Source organism: Pongo pygmaeus, chromosome 1 (genome assembly GCF_028885625.2).
Source record: "Pongo pygmaeus isolate AG05252 chromosome 1, NHGRI_mPonPyg2-v2.0_pri, whole genome shotgun sequence".
Classification (NCBI taxonomy): Eukaryota; Metazoa; Chordata; class Mammalia; order Primates; family Hominidae; genus Pongo; species Pongo pygmaeus.
The window spans coordinates 170,791,575-170,815,753 of record NC_072373.2 but is presented as its reverse complement, the minus strand read 5'-3'; the positions used below and the strand labels follow the sequence as shown (position 1 = coordinate 170,815,753).

Sequence of the window (24,179 nt, the reverse complement as noted above, 5' to 3'; positions counted from 1 at the left end):
TACATGGATGTTCCTGGAGGGTGGAGTGCCCAGGGAAGGCATGGAAGCTCTGCGCCCCTTCCTCCTTACCTTGCCATGTGCATCTGTTCATCTGTATCCTTTGTGGTAGTATTTATAATAAACCAATAAACGTGTTTCCCTGAGTTATGTGAGCTGCCTAGCAAATTAATCAAACCCAAAGATGGGGTTGTGAGAAACCCAACTTGAAGCCAGGAGTTCAGAAGTTGTGGAAGGTTGGACTTGCCACTGGTATCTGGGGTGTGGGGTTGGGGGCATTCTTGGGGACTGAGCCTTCAATCTGTGAGATCTGATGCAATCTCCAAGTAGATAATGTCAGAATTGAACTAAAGGACATCCAGCTGGTGTCTGCTACAAAATTAAGTGCTTGCTTGGTGGTTGGGAGAAACTCCTACACATTTAGTCACAGAAGTCACCTTCTATTTGGATGATTGCTGTAGTGTAAGACCAGAGGAAAAACATGATTTCAGAGTTTTTCCCTAAACAGCCTTGACATACTCCATTGTAATAAGATAGAGAGATGAAAGTGTATTACTGGTGGGATTATGTTAGAAAACACATTTCTTGTCCTAGTAGCATTCAAGATCAAGAGTTAAACTTAATACAGTCTCTTTTCTTTGCTCTCCCAACTGATATTCAGCTTCCTGTGTGAGCGTATGTTTAATGTTTTTGTCTAAATTGATTGATCTTTGTCTTATGATCTCTTGTCTTAAAAAAACTAAGTTCAGCTAAATGAACATTGCTGAGAACTTATGTTCTAGACACTGCTGGACGTTGTGCTGAGGGGAAATGAATACAGAGATAAATAAAATAATTTGGACTATTCTCTGTCTAGTGGGAAAGAGAGATCGAGATATAAATAGGGGAGAAAAAACACAACATAAGGGTCATAATTTTTAAGTTGGATTAAAAATATGTGTGTGTTTCTTTATTAAACACCTCTTATAGGCCAGACTATGGGGCCAGGGATATAACATTATATAAAACTCAGTCCAAATCGCATAGGTATCTACAAGATGTAATAACTACAAGATGGAATAAGAAGAGGTAATGGATGGGAATAGTGTCGACTAGAAAGTAAGCTACTTGAGCATAGGGGCCTTATCTATCTTGTTCCTTAATGCATTTTTAGCATTTGAACGGTGCTTGGCTCATATCAGGTACTCATTAAACATTTCTGTAGTAAGTGATGAGGCTATCATAAAGTTTTGTTTCCCCACCCCTAAACCAGATTGTAGGTTCGGTCTGAAAGGACTCCAGGACCCTCTCTGCTGGTAAGACATGGTGCCACTTTGTACTCTCCCAGCCAATCTGATTGGCCTCTCGACTTTGGCAAAACTGAGCTGGGGGCTGGTCCCCCAGTGCCAAGCACAGAGGAAGCAGGGTCACATGCCACCCATGCCCAAAGCTCTTTCTGACATTTCCATGGGCCTGGAACCAACCCTCCTCCTGGGTTTCATCTCATTATATGTGGGAAGACAAAAGAACACTGAACCTTCCAGTTAATTCAACACCCCGCCCCCACTTACCCCTTCCTGGAGAGGATAACAGTTCTGTTGACCATTATAATGCATTTTCTGTCTCCCAGCAGTCCACATAGTCATTAATTTCTGCTGCTGACATCAGGAAAGAGGATTATGTGTGTGTCTGAAACTGTTCCCAAAGTGCTCATTAGTCATAGATAATTGAAAAACTGGTAGGGGAAGATTTGGTGTAATAGGAGCCCCCGCCTGTGAAGAGGGACTGCAACCACCAGATAATTGTAGATTCCAGCTTTTGACCACTCAGACTGAATCTGCCCATCCAAATGGGAATTCAGCAGACTTGAGCCTAAGAGCTCTCAGAGTGATAGTGTTTTTACATACCCAGGTGAGGGCCTGTACACTGAGACAGAGACAGCCAAATCAAGAGAATAGGTGAGGTGCCCTTGGGTCTCTTTCCTGCCTTCAGACTGGAGCAGCGTTTGGAAAAAGTATCCAGTATTCTCCTTTATTTTGTTTTTATTTCAACGTAAGATTGTTTTGATCACAAAAGACGTACAAGGTCATGGGATATAAGAAACACAAACACTAGAGAAGAGTACCCTACACTGGATCTCAACCCATGCTGTGACAAAATTCTAGGATTTTTCTGGAAGTTTATGTTTACATTTTTATATCCTTTTCTTTAAAAAAAAAATCACATGATCATACTCAGAATACTATTCTGCATCTTGCCATTTTTTCTGAATTTATCTTGGCGTTCCAAATCTATACCTTAATTCAAGTCCATTCATTTTAATGGCAAGGTGGGATTCTGACCAGACTTAAGGGGGAAAAACATCTTTTAAAATATTATACAAGAGGCTGGGCATGGTGGCTTATGCCTGTAATCCCAGCATTTTGGGAGGCCAAGGTGGGTGGATCACTTGAGGTCAGGAGTTCGAGACCAGCCTGGCCAACATGGTGAAACCCTGTCTCTCCTAAAAATACAAAAATTAGCCAGCCGTGCTGGCGTGTGCCCGTAGTCGCAGCAAATCGGGAAGCCGAGGCATGAGAATCGCTTGAACCCAGGAGGCACAGGTTGTAGTGAGCTGAGATTGTGCCACTGCACTCCATCCTGGGCAACAGAGCGAGACTCTGTCTCAAAAAAAAATTACACAAGAAATGTAGACCAATTAGAAATTAGAGGAAAAAAGAAAAAAAGGAAAGAAAAAAGAAATCACTCATAATTCCTCCACCCAGAGAAAACCTATTTTCTGTATTTTTTTCCCCTAGGAATGTATTTTTACAAATAGCTCATCTACTTTCATTGTTGTTGTTCTTACTGCTGTTAACAGAAAACCTCTAGGCAAATTAAATTTAACAGTTTAACTGTGCAAAGAATGATTCATGAATTGGGCAGGTCCCCAACCAGAATAGGTTCAGAGAGACTTTTACTCAGCCACATGGTTGAAGAGAAATTACGGACAGAAAAAGGGAAGTGAGGTACAGAAAATGGAAGTGAAATACAGAAACAGCTGGATTGGGTACAGCTCTGTATCGGCCTTATTTGAACAGAGTTTGAACAGTTGGCCGCCTGTGGGTGGTTGAAGTATGTCTTCTGTGTTTGGCTGAGACTCAGCTTCTAGTTACAAGAGTAGGTTACAATGTGTTTACAAATCCAGTTAGGTTACAGTCACTGTGTATGAAGAAACCTTTAGGCTGAAGTTAACAGACACCTTTAAGTTAAACTTAATTTAACAAAAGGAAGTCATATACTGCATAATGTTTTGCAGCCTCTATTTTTCACTTGGTTTGACTGTTTTAAATATAAAAATTATTCCCCAAGCTTTTCTTGACACTGCGTGTTTATCTTCTTTTTTATTTATTTATTTTTTTGAGATGGAGTCTCTTTCTTGTTGCCCAGGATGGAGTGCAGTGGTGCAATCTCGGCTTACTGCAACCTCCGCCTTCCTGGGTTCAAGCGATTCTGCCTCCCTGGGTTCAAGCGATTCTGCCTCAGCCTCCCAAGCAGCTGGGATTACAGGCAACTGCAACCATGCTCGGCAAATTTTTTTTTTTTTTTTTTTTTTTTTTTTTGTATTTTTAGTAGAGACGGTTTCACCATGTTGGCCAGGCTGGTCTCAAACTCCTGACTTTGTGATCTGCCTGCCTTGGCCTCCCAAAGTGCTGGGGATTACAGGCATGAGCAACCACACCTGGCCACGTTTATCTTCTTAAAAACCCAATCTGAGCACTTACAGTCGTGCCCCTCTGGGCAATTCCTTATTGCCTGGCCATGCCTGAAGCCCTCCGCTGCCTCTTGTCCCGTCTGTTCTAGTTCTCTATTCCTCCTTGTTCCCCTTTTTGCTACATACTAAATGCCTCAAACACACCATGCCCCTCAGGGCTCCCTACAGTAAACTCACTTTTTCCTCTGCTGTCATCCCTTTCCCCAGAGCATGCCAGCACTGAAACCACCAATCTCCAACTTGCCTTTCCACACAGGCTTGAAAGTCATCTTCACCTTGAAGACTGTATTCACTCTACTAGCCACCCTAACTGGACCCTCCACAGGTCTCTGGGAACACCATGTATACATTTCACCTTTCTAGCATTTTCTACATGGCCCTAAGAGTCTTAGTTTTTCATCATCTTTGTCCCAAACCACAATATGAGACCTCAGCACCTAGATCTTAGCACATGGTAGATGGAAATCTATGCAGGCAATCATTAGTTCTATTGTTTCTGAAATGTTTGTTAAAATGCATGAATGAATGGTTGAATGAAGTCTAGAAAGAACTGCAAATGCTCAGGCAGTGAAGTCTTGATTTCTGGGAAAAGCAGTGCTGTGAATAATTTAATTTTATGGTGAAAGAAAAGCCAAACAAGGATTATATTGGGAAAAGTTGTCAGGAGGCACTAATGTTTGCCTCTGACAGCTCTAGTGCCCTCAGTGTACCTCTGGCTGATAAATTTAGAGTGTGATTTTGAAGGGGTGATTTCTCAGGGATTCTCACCTATTTCTATCATCCTCTCTCATGCCAAGCTGTTTCATTTTGGTCTCTAAATAAACAAAGCGGCTTCCTGCTTGGAGTCCAGATAGCCTATTCCTGAAGGCTGTGGTTCCAAATGAAAGATGGGATATTTGTCCTTGTATATATTTATTTTCATCCCTAACCACTGGATTGAGGAGAAGGCTGGTTCACTGCTGTAGGTTGGGTTTTCCAGAAGCAAAGTCTGAGACAGATTTGGGGGGATAAGGTGTTTGTTAGGGATGGTCGTCTGTGAAAGAAGGAAGAGAGAGAAGGACTGGGTAGAGGGAAAAGAGCTGAACTGAGGTGCATTCCTGCAGCACCTTGGTGAGCTCAGCAGAGTCTCTGGAGTGAGTGGTGTCCATCAGAGCCCTTCTGCCTCTGCTTTGCGAAGTCACCAGGTGCTGGCTGTCCTGGGAGGTGCATCACCTTGGAAAGGTGGCTCTCTGCAACTGAGGCAGGCCCTGGAGCATCTGGCAACTGTCTGCCGACTTTACTCCATCCTTACGGGGGAGTTTGAGCCATGGTATCTCAGTCTCTACCATGCTTCCTATATCCACGCAACCACTGTGACCTGTTATTTCTTGTTCCATGGAATCTGTTCTGTCTGCCTCTGTTTCTACATCTCTGTTACCAATATCTCAGTGAAGATCATTATATTCTCTCTCTCTTTGATTACTGAAATAGATTCACACTGTTTTCCCTAACCCCAGTCTATCCTCTGCTATAATACTGCCAGAGAGTGCTTAAAAAAAACACAAGTTTAATTGCTTTCCTCCTGGCTTAATGCTCCTTTAGTGGTTTACAGTGGGCTTCATGATTAAGTTCAAACACTTAAGTATGAATTACAAGGCCCTGCATCCACTGCCCCTGTCTGCCTCCCCAGCCTCCTCTGTCCTGCAACACCCACCCCCTACCAGTTCACACCCCAGCCTATGTTCCAATTTACCTAGCCGTTTTGATAGTTCCCTTAGGGGCCCCTTCTCCCTTTTTTCCTGTCCTTGCTCAAGACACGTCCTCTGCTGATGAAGCTCCCTGTGGTCCTATAGCCTATGATTAGACCCGGATCTCTTGTCTGCATGCCCAGGACTCTCTCTGCCTCGCAGTGGTCTGCAGCCTCATGTTCTGAGCCTAGAGGACATAGAATCAAATTAAGCTCCTTTACCAGCTAAGGTTTCTTCCTAAATTACTATAGAGAAAACTTGGAAGAATGCCCCACCCTGCTAATCCTGTCTGGAACCTTTTTTATAAAAATTACACCTTTTATGTTTGTGGAGATTGGGGGTGAAGGTGGAACAGAATTTCCATTTTGACCTTCCTATGAAAACCATTTTTAAAAAAATCTCAATTTAGTAGGCAAGATTTCTAAACGGTGCTCCTTTTTCTTTTTCTTTTTTCTTTTCTTTTTTTTTTTTTAACATACATAATGCTTGTTCTAAAAATACTTCTCTTGATCCCTTCATCTATTCGGAACCCATTTTTAAACAACATTTACTCCAAAAGGTAATGTAATGAATAAGAGCCAAACCTCTGTTTGGGTATCAGTCAGAGTAGAACCCATGGCCTGTCTTCAGCTCTTAGGCTGTCACTAGGGAGTTTATTTTTCTTCTATAAACCACAATTTTCCCATCTGTCTGTGAAATCGGGGTAGTATGGGTACTATTGTACCCTTCACAGACGGTTAATATGAAAATGAAATGAGAAAATGCATGATGTGTCCTTAGTGCAGTCCCTAGCATGAAAGTGCTCAGCAAACTGGAGTGCAGTCTCTCCTGTGTTAGATACTAGCCATAGTGACATAATTAAGATATTGTCCAGAACCGTATTATACAAAGCCAAGGGCACTGCTCTTTTCCAGGTTTCTGCTACTTTGGCATTCAAAACAGACTAAGATTTTCCTGTTCTCTGCCCCATCCTTTAAGCATCTTAACCTTATCCTCCAGACCATCAGTGTCCAATAGAAATATAATATGAGCCACATATATAATTTTAAATTTTTTAGTAGCCATGCTAAAGAAAGTGACACTAATTTTTAATGTATCTTATTTAACTTAATATATTCAAATTATTATTTTAACATAGGATTGATATAAAAATTATTGAGATATTTTACATTTGTTTTTCCAGATGAAATCTTTGACATCTGGTGTATATTTTCTGCTTAACACCTCTCAATTCAGACGCTAGATTTTTGTTGGAAATACTTGATTTAGATTTCTTAAATTAATACAGAAAAAGTAGATTTGCATACCCAAGTTGTTCCAAACATACTTAAAAATTTTTCAGTAGCTGAATTGAATATCAGTTTTTAAGTTGAAGTTAAAACTAAATAAAACTAAATAAAATGAAGAATTTAGTCCCTGAGTTACTCTAGCCATACTTCAAGTGCTCAGTCCACATGTGACTAGTGGCTGCCATATTGGACAGCAGAGTTCTAGAAGTCACTGCAGAGGTTTCAGTCTTCCTCTTCATAGCTAAACTTGTTTTCATATTCAATTATAGATAGAAGCTCTTTACTTAAAATGGATAAAAATGGTGTCGTCTAGGTGCTTTGGTTCCATTTAGAGGAGGTTGGTTAAGCTGTTCACTCTCTGACCCCTCTCCCAACCTCCACCCTCACCTCTACCCCCAGAGGTCCTGGAGCACCTCTGCCCAGTCCTTGAGCTCCATGGAACAATTAACAAGTGGCATCTTAGCACTCAAAAATTGCTGATCATGCACCCAGATTCTATCTTGGGGCTCAAAGGGGTCTTAATATATCTATGAGTCAACTCCTAGCCCCTCCCTGCAGTGCAGAAATACTATAGAATTCCTTGGGGGAAGAGAGAGGGCTCAGGCTCTGTTTAACACCTAGGAGCAGATGGATCATTTCATTCTATTCTGTCTTACGTGGTTCTCTGTGTTCTTATCTTGTCTTCCTAACTAGGTTGGGGGCAAGGACTGCTTTTTACAGCCCCACAGCACCCACACAAAGCAAGACAACCAATTCTTAACTGAAGGCCTGACTGATTGCAAGAATTCAAGGTCACTTGAAAAATCAGGGTCACTGCATTGCACAACTCCAAAGAACATCATTCAAATTGTATTGTATGGTTGTGCAAGTGGCAGCCTTGTAAAATTTGCAAAGGTTTAGACTGGAGTGTTTTTTCCAGCTGAGAAATACTTTTTAACAAATTATTTGTTGGTACAAAGTACACCTTTTTCCCCTTATCCTCTGCCAGGAAGCAACTGCAAGAGTAAGTTTTCTTGACTTAGGAATATACGTTCATTAGAGAGGGTGTATGGATGTGTGAACATGTGGGTTCACGTGCGTTTAAGTAGGTTAGTAGATCTGCTGTGTTAGGAAGCCCATTTGGAATGGTTTGAGCATTTAAACCTTGTGTTTAAGAGGCTACTGTGTTTATATTCCTTTTGAAATTTCGCATTTTCAGAATCTTTGTCTGGTTTGAATGATGCTTTAGAGCTCCTTGTTTGTAAAGCTCCCCAAAGCATGACCCATAGGTACCAAGCACGTACACCAAAGTCACTGGATGAGCAAAGGGACTCTTGATGACTGCATGGTTTTTATCTTTGCAAATGCAGAGGAGGGAGGAGAGAGCAAAGAGTTTCTCTTAAAAAAAACCCTCTGTTTACTTTTGTGTTTTTCAAACTGATGGTGTTTGTTTTTTCTCATGTCTACCCAGGAAACCAAGTGCTACCTCCTGGAGCTTCTCTTGGAAATGGGCTCACACCAGAGGCCGCAAGAGACCTTGGCCTTCTCCCTGGGATTGCGGTCGCAGCTTCACTCATTGATGCCCATGCAGGAGGACTAGGTAATCTCTTTATTTGTTGCCTACAGCCAAAACCGTATTCAAATGGAATATTCCCTAGAACCGAAGACACTCCTTTTCTGTTTTTAAAGCAAAGGTCAAGGACTTTGGTGTTTCAGAATATAATAATGAAAAGCCTTTTTACAGTTAGGCATTTGGATAGAATTATGGAACTTTTCATTAATGATGAAATGTATTTATAATTGTATTAATTTCTTCATACATGGCAATAGAAAAAATGTATTTGAATAACTTTCTGCATAGTTCTTTTGTTTACTGAAAATTCAAAAAAGATATGTTAATTTCTTGTCACACTTAGCTCTACTGTTTTTTTTTAAGGTACTCCAAAACCCTTATAAGTCTCATAGATTTATTTTAATAATATATTTGGCTTATGTCCTGTATCGAGTTCCTTGGTTGTAGTCTTGATTTTATCTTCTACATAACTCTCAAGCCTTCCGTTCATGTATTCATTTGTTCATTCACAAAACACCCGTTGAACACTTACCATGTCCAGGCATGGTGCTAGGAGACAGTGAACTTAAAACAAAACCAAATAAAACCAAGGTCTCTTCCCCAGCTTTTAATGGGAAAACACACAGGGAAACAAAGAATCACAGTAAAGAATGATGACTTCTTCATCCTTATTGCAGGTTGTGTATGTTTTTTGCAGGGGAAGTTGTTCTGGTTCTCAGCATCTGTCATCTCAACTATAGCCATATCTTTTTTTCCTAGCCTTTCATTCTAACAATGTTTTGTTTTAAACTATGGTTTATAATTCATGAGATCAATTTAGCAGGACATGACCACTGAATTTGCACAACAGAATGGAACAGAATTGAATAGAACAAAGTGGAAAACATTAGAGTACATTTCACAAAGCAAGGGAAGGCACTGCTTTGTGGAGCTGTGTTTCCATTCTACGTGTGTATACTTTCAGACACTTCCATCAAATCTGCCCCTACTCTGCCCATGCATTTACACCTCTGAGACTTGGCACACATGTTCTCTGCCCAGAATGATTGGTCCTCCACTTCTCCAGCTGGCTAACTCCTCCTCTAACTGCAAGATCCATATCAGATGCTTTCTGCTCTGCATAGCCTTCCATGAAATACTCAGGTGTATTTAGAAATTCTCTAAATTATGCTTTTTTTCAGCCAACTATTTGAAGAAATGATCATATTGCGTTGTAATTTCTAATATATCTGCTTGTCATTTCCATTAGAGTGTGAACTCCTTGAGAGCGGGAACATTATGTTATTTGTCCTGTATCCTTCATGCCAAGCCCTATGTCTGGTTCCTATAGCTGCTTATAAGTTTATTAAATGAATAGTCACATTAAGGCAAGAATAAGGTGAGATGGCTTTAAACAGTAGAGTGAAGATTAATCTGTTTTCTTATGCAACGGATTATTAAATGGTGCCTTGTTCTACATACTATATGGACTTCCAGAGCAGGATTGCTCTCATCAATCTATGGACATGTCTGTCCTGTTCATCTCTCTGTCCTCAGGATCTAAAACAGTGCCTAAGAATCAGTAAACAACTCATAATATATGTAGGTTGGTTGAATGCTATGTAACGTAGTTCTGATTACAGGCAAGGTTGTTTCTCTCCAAATACTTTTCATTGTGAGCAATGTGTGCTTTTGATTGGAATGTTAAGATTTTGGTTTTTACATACAAGCACAGAGAGAACTTGAGGTCTAGGCAGACATGGAGTGTTTCTGTCCCCTAGCAATCCTGACATTCCAGATCATGTGTGAGGCCACGAAAGCTTTCCCTATCATGCTTTTAAAATTATCCCTGGGGTGACAGTGTCAATCATCCACCCCTACCTGGGTGACAAGCACTTGGCTGGGACCGGCATATGCTGAAAGAAAGAGAACTGCTGCTTGAAGAGCCGCAGGCACTACAGTTTCCTTGTCAGTTTCCCAGACTTCCCTCAGGGACGTGCCAAAACACACCTTCTCGCTTCTGCACAGGACTCACTATGTCCTCCAGGAGGGGAGACTGTCAATGACCCTCACCTTTTTCCTAAACAGAGATGTTCAGTGGCAGAAGTTTTAACCCTTAGAAGCTTTGGCTTAAGCCTTTTGTTCCCCGTAAAATGCAAATGCTTGTAAGTGATATGGTTTGGCTGTGTCCCCAAAATCTCCACAGAGTTGTATCTCCCAGAATTCCCACATGTTGTGGGAGGGACCCAGGGGGAGGTAATTGAATCATGGAGGCCGGTCTTTCCCATGCTATTCTTGTGATAGTGAATAAGTCTCACGAGATCTGATGGGTTTATCAGAGGTTTCCACTTTTGCTTCTTCCTTATTCTTTCTTGCTGCCACCATGTAAGAAGTGCCTTTTGCCCTCCGCCATGATTATGAGACCTCCCCAGCCATGTGGAACTGTAAGTCAAATTAAACCTCCTTTTCTTCCCTGTCTCAGGTATGTCTTTATCAGCAGCATAAAAACAGACTAATACAGTAAATTGGTACCAGTAGAGTCGGGCGTTGCTGAAAAGATACTTGAAAATGTGGACGCAACTTTGGTACTGGGTAACAAGCTCATAGAGGGAAGAGACTTGCCTTGTCTCAGATGAGACTTTGGACTGTGGACTTTTGAGTTAATTCTGAAATGAGTTTAGACTTTGGAGGACTGTTGGGAAAGTAGCTGGGAGGGAGGCTGTACCCTGCAAAGCCACAGGGGGCAGCACTGCCCAAGACCGTGGGAACCCACCTCTTGCATCAGTGTGACCTGGATATGAGACCTGGAGTCAAAGGAGATCATTTTGGAGCTTTAAAATTTGATTGCCTTGCTGGATTTTGGACTTGCCTGGGCCCTGCAACCCCTTTGTTTTGGCCAATTTCTCCTGGAATGGCTGTATTTACCTAATATCTGTACCCCCATTGTATCTAGGAAGTAACTGGCTTGTTTTTTATTTTACAGGCTCATAGGTGGAAGGGACTTGCCTTGTCTCAAATGAGACTTTGGACTGTGGACTTTTGGATTAATTCTGAAATGAGTAAAGACTTTGGGGGACTGTTGGGAGGACATGATTGGTTTTGAAATGTGAGGACCTGAGATTTGGAGGGGCCAGGGGCGGACTGATAATGATTTAGGCTGTGTCCCTATTCAAATCTCAACTGAATTATATCTCCCAGAATTCCCACGTGTTGTGGGAGGGACCTAGGGGAGGTAATTGAATCATAAGGGCCAGTCTTTTTCATGCTATTCTCATGATAGTAAGTCTCACGAGATCTGATGGGTTTATCAGGGGTTTCCACCTTTGCTTCTTCCTCATTCTTTCTTGCTGCCACCATGTAAGAAGTGCCTTTTGCCCTCCACCATGATTATGAGACCTCCCAGCCATGTGGAACTGTAAGTCAAATTAAACATCCTGTTCTTCCCAGTCTCAGATTTGTCTTTATCAGCAGCATAAAAATGGACTAATGCAGTAAGTTAGTAAGTTTCCCCATATTTTTGTTAGTGGAAAGATAGAATAGTTTTTTTGTTTTTTGGTTTTTTTAATGGAAAGATAGAATAAGAACCTTGGATTCTTTAAGGCCTGAACTTAGATGCCAGCAGTGGCTGGAAAGGGCACAGGAAGGTGATAGTCCATCATGACAGGATAGTACAGACTTACTTAACGTGTTGACTATGTTATCCTTATTATGCCTTCTTATGCCTCTTCCTTTACCCTTCACCTTACAGCCAACCCAAGTTTAGGATATCTCAAAAAAGATAGGAGGCCTGGGAGCAAATGTTTCCTTTCATTTCTATGTTTCCTATACCCCTATTAGGATGTGGAGGTGAACAGAGGCCTGAAAATCTTGAAAAGGTTGTCCATGGGTCCACCTCTATATTAACTAAATATAATTGAGTGAATGCAACCTGTCGGTGATTGGTCTAGGCACTGGAGATTATTAGCAGTGAACAAATCAGGCAAAGTCCATTCGTTTTGGAAAGAAAATTCTCATTGTTCTCCCCTGCCTGCATGTTTGTAGCTTAATAGTATAGGTTTGGGACAGCTAATCCCTGAGACATATTGTGATGCTATGATAAGGGCACTCAACATGGAATTTTAAGTTCTGGATTTAGATTGTGTTTCTGCCTACAAATATGGTGCTTCTCAGAACTTTTGTTTCCTCTTATGCAGTGAGAGAGTGAGAGACAACAGTATGCAGGATTCACTACTTTGTGATTCTGTATAGGTTGAGGTCAGAAATAGCCTCAAGAACTGGCTAAATGAACCCTGTGTTAAGAGATTTCTGAATGTCAAGTACAGACCCAGCTTTGGATTTGGAATTGCCATCCAGGAAGAGGCCATCCAGGCCTCTCACCAACAAACCCTGACAATTGTAGTCACTTCAAATGCTGACCTGGCATGGCCTGCTTTAGACCCCACATTCTGACTAGTATGAGGGGTCAGCACTCTGCTTTGGAGAAATACCCCTGGACTTTCATTCCCAAGGGAGGCCTGGGATGGGAGGATAAAGATCAAAGAAGCAAGCAAAACTCAACCCATGCTTTTCCCAGTTCTGGAAAAAGAGGAGGAAGGGCTTTGTGGGAATAAAAATCAACGATAAAAGAACATTTTGTTCTTAAGGTGCTGGTTAGTAAGTTCTCCAGCAGACAGTCAGAAGATAGGAGTAGATTTGTTTGCACTTTGTGGGGGTGGTTCTGGCCAGGGCTCCTGCTGCTGATATTTTTCTAGCTTATAAAAATAATATTAACTTTTTTCCAGGTCTGTTCTTGGCTCCAGCACCCCAACTGTCCTGAAAGGCAATAACAACCTGATTTCTGTCTCAGGCCCTTCTCCTCTCAGTTGCTCTTATCTGTCAGACAAACTCCTGATTATCCATCAAATCTTGAATCCAGTTCTCCTCTGGGAAGCCCTCCCTGACTTCCCAAGTTGACTTAAGCACTCCCTCTTTTTCCCCCACTGTGTCTTGCGCTCACAGGTTTGTGTGTGCCACATTGCCTCATCTACTAATTTATAAATTCTTTGGGCACCCTGTTGTTTCATACTCCCACTGCAGCAGCCTGCAGAGTGCTTTACATATGGAGGACCCTTAACACATGCATATTTAGTGAATGAGTAAATGAATGAATGGCATTCCCTCCATGAGGAACGAATATTACAACTGAGAGAGAAAGTAACCTCTCATTCAAAGGCAGTTGTCCCTATACAATAGTTATACTTGGCTCATTTCTGCAGGGGCAAAAGTTTGGGTTCTTCTAGATGTCTGGAAATCTGTCTCCTTTTTGCCCTCATCACATTACCAAGTTTTGGCCAAGAGCAAGCTTTGTTCCTTGGTTTAGCACAACTATTTGATTACCAATATTGGATTATTTGTCAGATGTTGAATTGGCTTAAATTGCTCATCTGGGCCAGATACTGAATTTGTTTAAACTGCTCATTTCAATTGCAGAGCCAGGCAAAAATGAGGATTTTGAATTTCGTTTCTTTTTAAATGGAAGAATCTATTGAGCCAGTCTTGAAAAAAGGGCCTTTGGTTCATGCCCTAGAACAACACATGGTTTGTTCCAGTAAGCAATAAAACATGCCAATTACATGTCTCACCATTATCAGCGTTCTAGAAGACAGGATAGACAGGCTGCGACTTTAGATAATGTGATTTGGGGGGGACATTTATTTATAAGTAGTATATATACTAAATGTAGCATGATGGGTAAAGAAATATACTTATTGGCAATAATCCATTGCATTTGTAAACTTTTGATTTATGAAGCATGATATGGTTTGGATCTGTGTCTTCACCCAAATCTCATGCAAATTGTAATCCCCAGTGTTGGAGGGGGCCCTAGTGAGAGGGGATTGTATCATGGTGGTGGATTTCTCATGAATGGCTTAGCATCATCCCCTTGGTGCTGTTCTCATGATAGTGCATGAGTTCCCTTCAGATCTGGTTGTTTAATAGTGTGTTGCACCACCCCACTCTCTCTCTTGCTTCTGCTCTGGCCATGTGAAGTGCCTGCTTCCCCATCACCTTTTGCCATGATTGTAAGTTTCCTGAGGCCTCCTCAGAAGCCGAGCAGACACCATCATGCTTTCTACACAGCCTGCAGAACCTAGAGCCAATTAAAACTCTGTCTTTTATAAATTGCTCAGTTTCAGGTATTCCTTCATAGCAATGCGAGAATGGACTAATACAAAACACATCTATGTTCATTATAGAATTTGCTCCTTATAGCAACTTTGTAGTGAAGTTAGGACAGGTATGTGTTCCCTCATTTTGCACAGCAAACAGCTGAGGCTCAGTGTATTATAAACTCAAGAATAGATATTTATCTTACACTTAGTTCTTAAAGCAACTTTATACATACTATTATTCCATTTGTCAGATGAGACAGTTGAGGCTCACAAGACTACCTAACATTCTGAAAGCTACACAGTTAAATGAGAGATGCATGACTTAAGCCTATGCTTTGTGCACACTTATCACTGTGTTATAAAGAATGGCCTACCTATTTAAACGTGATCCACTCTGCTCTTTAATTTGACCCTAAAAATGTGAGCAAGTAACAAATTTTGAAAAAGGAAAGTCTTTAATAATATTTATTGATGACCCACTTTACTAGTTCATGGGGTTAGACAGTGACTATGAATGAGAAGTGGACTTCTGGGAATTTGTATTCTAGTAAAGAAAACAGACAAGTAAATAAACAGTTACAGTTACTTGTGCCATGTATGGAAGGCTTTGGAAAAACATAAAATGGGCCTAAAATTGAGACTTAAAAAATTATTAAAAGATTCTTAGAGGGAGTGATGTCCAGTAATCTAATTACGACATTTCTTTCCCTGTTATTGCTTCCTGGTAAAGTGGAATTTATTTATTTTTTGTGACTTTTAAACTTCAACTAGGCTTCATTTCTAATAATAAAATAATAACATTGTTAATTAGAACAAGTACAACGACCACTCTGACTGGTACTACTATGATGACCATTTCTTACATGCGTCCTATGTGCCAAGTACTCTACCTGATACTGCTCAGACTTTATCTCTTGTTCCTCACAATAAGCCTACAAGGTAGAGGTTGTTTCCCCATTCGGCACTAGGGAATTGAAGGCAGAAAGAATAACATTTCCACAATCGTATAACTAATCTCATAGCAAGATTTGAAATTGAGTCTGCCTCCAAGGTTCATATATCTTTTCTCTAGGCCAGTGGTTCTCAACCAGGGGTGATTTGACCCCTCAGGGGACATTTGGCAATGTCTGGGGACAGTTTTGTTTATTGCATCTGGGGAAAGGGAAATGGCACTGGCCTGTGGTGGGTAGAGGCCAGGGATGCTGCCAAACACCTTACAATGCCCAGGCTAACCCCCTGCAACAATGAATTATCCAGCTTCAAATGTCAAATGTCAGTAGCACTGAAGGTGAGAAACTCTATTCTCTCCTGGAACACCTCCAGTGATATTATTTCTCTTCATCAATTCAGCTTATTTCTATAGAAGCCAAAAAGCAGCCCACAATAAGGGTTTTGCTGATACATTAATACTTTGTTGAAATGTGTTTTGTGAAATTGACTCTTCAGTAAAAGTAGTTGTGAGATTAAGAAAATAATAGAAGTGAAGCCTGAGGAGTAGGGAGGACAGAATGGTTTCTACCTCATCTATTTCAGAGTCAAGCCACACGGGACCACTTGGCCGTCTTTCAGCACATCATGCACATTCCACCTCCTTTCCTTTGCTACTCATCCATCAGCACTCAGTCTAAATGTTACTTTGTGGAAACATCTCCAAATTTAATCCATTCTTAGAAAAGCACCAATCACTCTCTATGCTGTATCTGTGAAATACTTTACAACTATTTCAGTTTTTTCACCAAATCATGTTCACGTTTGTATGCCCATCATCCAGCATGGAATCCACATAGCTGGTCTTCACTAAATCAATGTAATTATTTAATTACTATTATTAGTAATTAAGATAATAAATATGAGAGGGTTTTGAAAAATCAAAAATAAGAATTGGTAAATATAGGTGAGGGAGACTTTAAGAAAATATAGATTCCTATGCCCTACCCTGCTGAGGATACCTGGAATCTTGTTCTAAGTGTGGAAAATATCACCTGGTACCCAGAGGAGACAGCCTGGGGGAATGAGTTGGCACTGAGGACACTGGGGTCAGAAGCAGTATTGATGTGTTTCTGCCAAGTAGGCAGATCAGACCAGAGCAGAACCGTGCTGCGCAGGAGCCAGGCCAGGCGCTGGCCAAAAGCTGGGGGCAGAAGGGAGCTTATCCAAAACAAGAGAGAATATGGATCCAAAGAGGCAGACGGTCTGCAAGAAATTGGGGGTGGGGGGGATTAGAAATGCAGATAAAGTCATGCTGTGGAATCTGGAAGGAGAAAACCGTGCCAGTCCCTGAGCAGATAGAGCAAGGACAACTCTGGGAGTTCCTGGATGTGAATCACAGAGGGCAGAGGAAGAACGTATTCATGGGATTGCAAGTTTATTGTTTTAAGTTGAGGCTTGGTTTAATGCGAACCACCACTGCCTGAGACCTCGGCAGTTCCATGAGCTGTGGCAACAGCTCATGTGATGGAGGGAGGGGCAGAGAGCATACGTGGGGGGGAAGGATAACTTTGAGTTTCCTGTTCCCAGGCTCCAAGGCTTTCTTGGAGTGCTGTGATTCTCTGGACTGCAGAAGGCTGGCCTTAGCTGAGAGACCAGACTTTGACTCTGTGGAAGAAAACTGAGAGAATCCAGGGCCTGGGGCTATTGCCAGCTCCCCATGTGTCCCCGATTTTTAAATCTTGTGCCACACGTCAGTATGTATGGCTGTGAACCTGCCATGAAACCATAATATTTTGAGTTTAATACATATACTTCTGTTTGGATAATGAGTAATCATAGGCTTTAGAACTAAAAGGCTGCTCAAAGATTCTATATACCAAATTCTTCAATTTGCAGATGAGAAAACTGAGGCCCAGACAATGGTGAATCATCCAAAGTTACCCCAGCATATTACTGTCAGAGTCGAATTTAGAATCTGAGTGACCTAGTTCATCTGCCAGGGTCCCCACCCCGTTGTACTATACTGTCTCCAGATTAGGAAAAGGGAATGACTCCTGATTTGTTATTCCATTTTATACCTTATATCCCATTTAATGGCCACAGCCAGCCTCTCTGGTGGTTATTAAATAGGTAATTTAGTTTTCCTGAGCCACACTTGAGTAAATCTCTTTGTTGTGTTGTCACAATCTACAATAAGCTCCAAAGAATCTCCTCCAGAGCTGGAAATAATAAAAACACCTGCTATTCGAGTTGCTTCCAAGGAGCTCAAAGCAGTTATTTTTATTTCACCTACCATTCGTTGACTACCTATGCTGTGCCAAGTGTTTTGCTAGGTACTTGACTATTCACTATTGTCAGCTCACAACCACACTGTGAGCTACAATTATTTTTGGCCTTTAACATACAAGGAAGTGAAGGTTTAAGAACCTGCCAAAGGTTACATTTTAATAAATTATAAAGTTGGGTTCCTGGACCCACCGACTGCAGAGCCTATGACCTCTCCCCTATTGGCCTGGCTAGTGAATCTATTTGTGTGTAGGTATGTTTGTGCCTTTACTTACGTTAGCCCATACTTACACCAATGCATATTTGTATCTATACTAGAAGATAGAGCTTCTGCTTAATATCCTTCTGGATGTTTGTAGATCTATTTTATGGATGAGAAAGTTGAGGCCCAGGGTGGAGAAGTGACTCTAATAAAGTGTATTTAAAGCAGCACAGGAATCTGGGTTCCATCAATCATTGGGAGTAAGGCCAGGCTTATTAGATCAGGGTAGGAATGGGATGCATAGCTATTGGGGTTGTGTGGTGGAGAGATGACCAATATTAATGTTGATGTTAATTTTGTTTACTAAATTTGTTAATTAATGCTTACAATCTCAATCTCAAAGATTAATCTTAATCTTTTTGTAGTGACTTGCCATTTTTAAACTACCCTTGGAATAGGGAAGATATTTTTACCTCCCACGAATGGTTGAGAAAACTGACCTTCGAGGAGGTGAAGGGATTTGCCTAAGGTTACAGGACCAGGAAGACTGGATCCAAGACTCAAACCCTTATTTGTGTGCCTCTGTCTTCACATCAGCTTTGGTGCAACCCTTGCATCAAACAATGGAAAAGTACTACCTAGTAAATGGAGCAAGGTGTCTTATTCTGTGCCCAGAGCCTCTCATTTTAAACAAACTCTGATCATCTCATCTACTACAGAACTGTATCTGGTATTCTGGGGCCATTTTTAAACAGAAGGTTTCACTTTTTCTCTCCTGTATTCGTATATGGCCGAGAAAATGAGCTGAGCTGATATTTTCCTTTGCTGAACTTGGGAACAAAAACAAAAAACACACAGTAATCCAGCCGCTGGTTCTGACACTGCCAAGCACCTGTTAGGAGGACTTCCTACTCCAAGTTCAAAAGGTACAGACTGCTAGAAAAGTGTGTGTTTGGGGGCCCAGAGTCTAAGATTGCGCTTGCGTCACTGGCTGCAAGAGTAGGATCAGGTCCACTGTTTTTCATGGCACAAAGACTCAACACATAGTGCTTCACATCCATATACTGTTTCTAAGCACTAATGTTTACTTTGGGTCTTGCAAATCAGCAGCTGATGGTGGGAAAATACATATCTCTAGTTATTGCCCCAAGGCGGCAGCCTCACATCTAAACTGCTGGCTTCTTCCTTATTATCTCTCCACAGGCCTGGTTCATTTCCTTGTTTTCAGTTTTCTCTTCGCTGTGCATTCATATCATTGTAAAGAGCAAAGAGAAATAATTTTTAAAATTTTCCATATGGGCATCTTGAGCATTGCCTCAGTACACTCTGTAGCTAGTATAGATATCTGGGGAAACTAAGAAGGAAAATTTCTTTGAATATAGAAAAATCACACTAGTCTCCAGTTATATCATTCAACAGCAGTCCCCCCAGCCCACCTTTCCATACCTCTAATCTGTATCTGTGCTTTGTTCTATGACTGTGATGTAAGAGTTTGGCTCTCTGAAGATGGTAAAAATTTAAATGCTTGAGGTAAACACAGTAAGATAGTTAAAAACACATTACTGGTTCCATCAGCTGTCTCTTTGCCCTTGGAAGTCATCTGACACTGATGGCAGCAGTGACCCATCTGGAGCAGCCACTGCGAAGATGCTGGCTGCAGTAGAGGAGTGCACTCCGCAGAGCTGGCTGGGGCCAGAACAGGTGGCAGCCCTGCCCCCTACCAAGTTGTCAGGGTGGGAGCCTCATGCTCCCAGGCACAGCTGCAGCTGCCCAGCTGCGGCTCTGGACCTGGGCATCCCTACGCTCTCAGGGGCCCAGGAAGCCCCCCTTCCTTTGCAGACTTGGAAATGCCTGCTCCTACTCCCTGGCCTCTTCCCATTGCCGGCGCCTGCTCTGGAGTGGGGCAAAGTTGTGGCTGAGCCCAGTGCTGTCACAATCCAGCCAGGTGTACATGCACTTGAGGTGGCGCTGACATGCTAGCCCCCTGCCACCTTGTCCCTCTCTGGACTTTGGGTACCAACGAGCATGGCAGGAGCTGAGGGCAGCTCGGCTCAGGCCTGCAGGTGCCTCAGTAGGAAAAGACTGGGTGGCGGGTTGATGGCAGCAGGAAGCAGACAGGCTCCTGGGCAGAAAGGAGCGGGTCCCTGGCGAAACCCCACCTTCAAGCCAGGGACAGTCCGAAGCCTGGTGGCTGGACTGCCAGTTCCGAGTGGAGTCTGTGGCCCAGAGTGAGAGCTTGTGTTGCTTTTTCTGGGTCTGCCCATGGCTACCCATGGACCAATCAGGACTCATTTCCTCCCTTCTGAGCCCATAAAAATCCCTGGACCCAGTCAGGCATGGACAGACTCAGGACTACCAGCTGCAGGAAGGAGCTACCCACTTTGGGTTTCTCCACCCATTGGGATGACCTGCCTGCAGAAAGGAGCTACCCACTTCAGGTCTCCTCTCCACTGAGAGCTGGACACTCATCTAGATGACCTGACTGCAGAAAAGAGCTACCCACTTCAGGTCTCCTGAGAGCTATTCTGTCACTCAATGAAGCTTCTCTCCACCTTGCTCACCCTCCAGCTGTCTGTGTATCTCATTCTTCCAGGTTGTAGGATAAGAACTCAGGACCCACTGAATGGCAGGACTGAAAGAGCTGTAATACAAACAAGGCTGGAAACACATCCCTCCGGCTCACTCGCTACTTTGTGGGCATTGAGGAGAGAAGAGCTGTGGTCCTTCATGAAGCCCAGACCTAGGGGCTCCTCAAGCCAGGGGTGTGACACTGTCTTTAAGGCTTTGAGGTTCATGGCATCTCCAAGCCTCCAGGTGCCTGTGTTCCCCTCATCCAGATGCGGGTGCCCACAGCAGAAGCCACATGCAGCACATCGGATCCAGCTGCAGCCTTGCGTGGAGCTGGCACCTATACCAGTGCCTGTAGCTACCTCCCCTGCCACAGCAGCTTGCTTGTCTGGTTGTGTGCAGTGGCCAGACTCTGTACTTGCTCACCCACACACCCCTCACTGCTCCACACCTGGCTCACCCTTGGTAGGTGTGGGATCCGGGATGGTGGCGTGAGCTGAGCCCAGCCTGCTGGGCTGAGTGCGTGGAATGAGCCCATTGGGCACGAGCAATACTCAGGCAGAAGATGCCACCAGCCACAGAGGTTTCTGGCTGGCAAAGTGACACCCCGAGGATCCCATGACAATACTTCATGCCTCAGTTCCCCCATCTGAGAAATGGGAATAATAGTACTTCTTGCATAGATTTGAGTAATAAATGAGCTTTTATTTGTAAAGCACTTAGAATAATGTCTGGCCATACTCTGTGTGTGTTTAGCTATGATTAATGTGATTGCAGTAAACTTACATTATGAATAGTAGCAGTGGGCAAGAGAAAAATCAAAGATGTATTTCTTGATTTACAGGTAGATGATGTCTTCCTTCTGTGTGTCAGGCATTGTTATAGGTATGTTAGATACAGTGGTAAACAAAGCCAAGCTCCTTCTCTTATAGAGCTTCTATCCTACTGGGGAAGTTCATAAACTCCCATTTAAACATATATATTTATATGTATATGTAAGTATACATATATGTATTGTATGTGTGCATAACTATGTGTCTCTTTATATGTTTGTGCATATTTATGAGTGTCTTCATACACGTGTGTTTATGCATGGATCTGGTATTTATACGTGTGTGTATTACATGTGTATATCTGTATGTAGTTGTGCGTGCATATGCATCCATGCCTGTGTCTGTGAATGTGTGCGTGGATGTGTATATACTGTGCATGTACATGTTTGCATGCCCCTATTTGTATGTCTGTTTATGTGTACATTTATGTGTGTGTCTGATTTGTGATGTGTTTGTGTATGTGTGTATATTCTAATGTTCATGAGTCTATATGCATGTGTCTATATATATGTATGTGTATATTTATGTGTGTATATGTAAGTGGATATGCATGCATGTGTTTGCATAGGGTACTGCTGAGTGTTATGAAGAATAGTCCTGATTAAAGTGATGGAAAGTTCCAGGAGGTGCTACTGGTATACAGAGATCAGGAAAGTTCAGTCTAGAATGGGGACATTTGAGGAAACAAACCTTAATGAAGAGAGGAAATATTTCATTGTGTAAAAAGCAAGGCAGAGATTTTTTCAATCAGCAAATATATGTTCAGCACATACTTTGCCTCAAGCATGTGCTGGGCACTGGGAATACCAGGATGAAGATGACCCAGTCCCTTCTCTAGAGGACTCAGCAGCTGGTGGAAATGGGAGATCTGTATTCAGAAAAATCCTAATACAACTTGCATACTGCTTTTCCAGGTGGTGAAAAAATGTTACAAGAGTATAGGGAATGGATCAGCCAGCTCTTCCTGGACAAGTTAGGAGGTGAAAACTCCTAGAAAGTGAAAACTTGGATAAGCCTTCTAAGAAGCAGTAGTAGAATGTGCAGAGGCTCAGAGACGTGAAAATGCCCTTCATAATCAAGGAACATTTTGGTGTGGCCACCTCGCCATTCAAATGTGCGAGAGGAGCAGTGAGAGGCAGCCGGGAAGACGGAGCCTGTGTAGCACACTCTGACTGGAATCAGACTGCCTGGGTTCAAACCCCTGTTTTGCCACTTGTTAGTAAAGAGCTTACCTGCTCTGTGCCTCAGATTTCCCTTCTGCAAATGGGGATGGGAATAGTGCCTCACAGGGTTATTTTAGAGATGCCTTCTCCTGACACATTGTAAGCACTCAACAAGTATTAGCTACTCCAGTTGGAAGCTAGAATGTAAAAGGCCTTAAATTCCCAGCCAAAGAGATTGAATGCTAAAATTAATTTCAAGCAAACCTATCCATTCAAATAGCTTTCTCAGCACTGATTTTGATGTGAAAAATATCTGGAATATTCTTCGTTATCAAGCACGTGCCTTGGTAGTGTAATTACAATTTTTAATACTAATGGATGATCTTCCATTAAAGTAGTAAAAAGATACCATCTCATTTTAAGCTTAGAGCAAAAGCTTACTTAAATGAAATTAAGCAGATATTTATTTTGTCAGGCTCTGGGAAGGATTCTGAAATTATTTGCTCCCTACTAGTGCCTAGCACTTTATCTTTGCAACCGCACTTATCCTGTAGAGTCGTAATTGGACAGGAAACGGCATATTCCTGCATTTCTACCTTCAGTGTTTCACGATCGCTGTTTCTCATCCGCCAGGCCTGAGGGTGGGCAGTGCTGATTTCAATGTCTCATACCCACTCTTCTTTCTGCCAGTGTCTTTTGTGAGACGAATTTTATCTCTGCCCCTTTCTCTTCACCCCATTGTCTCTTCTCCAGTCTTCAAACCCAAACAAAAAACATACAAAGTTTGCTCATATTCACTGCAGTCTGAGCTGGCGAATGTTCTTCCAGAGCCCCTTAGTATTCCTGCACCCATACTTGTAAATGTTTCCATCTTCATTTTGTTGGTGGTGATGACAAATTACCCCACATAACTTGCCTCTGTTCCCGTTTTACTTAGAAATTACTGTTTACTGGAGATGGAGAGTGGAAAATATATGAAGGGGCAACATGAGAAAATAGATTGTTTTGATTACTTCCAATCATCCATCATTAGTCGAATTCATAATATAGATAACCAAATAAAAGGAGTATTTCAATTTAAACTTAGAATGACTTATAGGTTTTTTTTAATAATCTGATTTCCATTCTTATTACTTCTTGCAGCAGTTTTCAAACTTGAGCATGCATAGGCACTCATGGAGCTAGTTAAAATGCGGATGACTGGGTCCCCACCACCACAACTCGTTCTGATCAGTGGCTTTAACTGGGGCCTAAATATCTGCACTGTATCCAGCCCACACATGAGCCTGATGAACTTCACCAGTGGTACCTTAAAAGACAGCAAGAGGGGCAGACTAAACTCACGTTGGTTACCATCAAAAATTGTCTGTCCATAATCCAGAAAGAGCAAAGTTGAATCCAGGCTAATTGAAAGACTGCATTTTAAATTTTTTATTTCAAAAGTAGAGCAATAAAGAGTTTTTCCAATGTGTTATACTTCCCATGAGCTGGATATTATCTGTTTACCTGGATGCCACTTAATGTGGACAGCAACTTTTATGGCTGTGCGCATTCTCACCACCCCCATTTAAAGAGAGGAAAGAGACTCACTTAGACTCAGGCAGCTAGTGTGGTTGAACAGAGGGAACCTTGGTCTGTCTGGCCCCAGCTTGCTCTCTCTTACCATTATATAGCTTCATCCACGCCAGTGTTAACAGCTGTAGATGATTTTCTTCTAATGTTCTAAAACCTGAAGACATGGAGCATCTTTTAACCAAATGCTCAGCTC

General features: G+C 42.1%; 1 protein-coding gene across 11 annotated transcripts in view; it reads left to right on the top strand.

The window, feature by feature from the left end:
• Positions 1-24,179, top strand: part of FGGY (FGGY carbohydrate kinase domain containing) — a 464,965-nt gene that overhangs the window by 212,768 nt on the left and 228,018 nt on the right. For all 11 annotated transcript variants that reach the window (XM_054485483.2, XM_054485541.2, XM_054485491.2 and 8 more), the window contains one exon: positions 8,197-8,325. In XM_054485483.2, the coding sequence (XP_054341458.1) occupies positions 8,197-8,325 (129 nt within the window). The remainder of the gene's footprint in view (positions 1-8,196; positions 8,326-24,179) is intronic.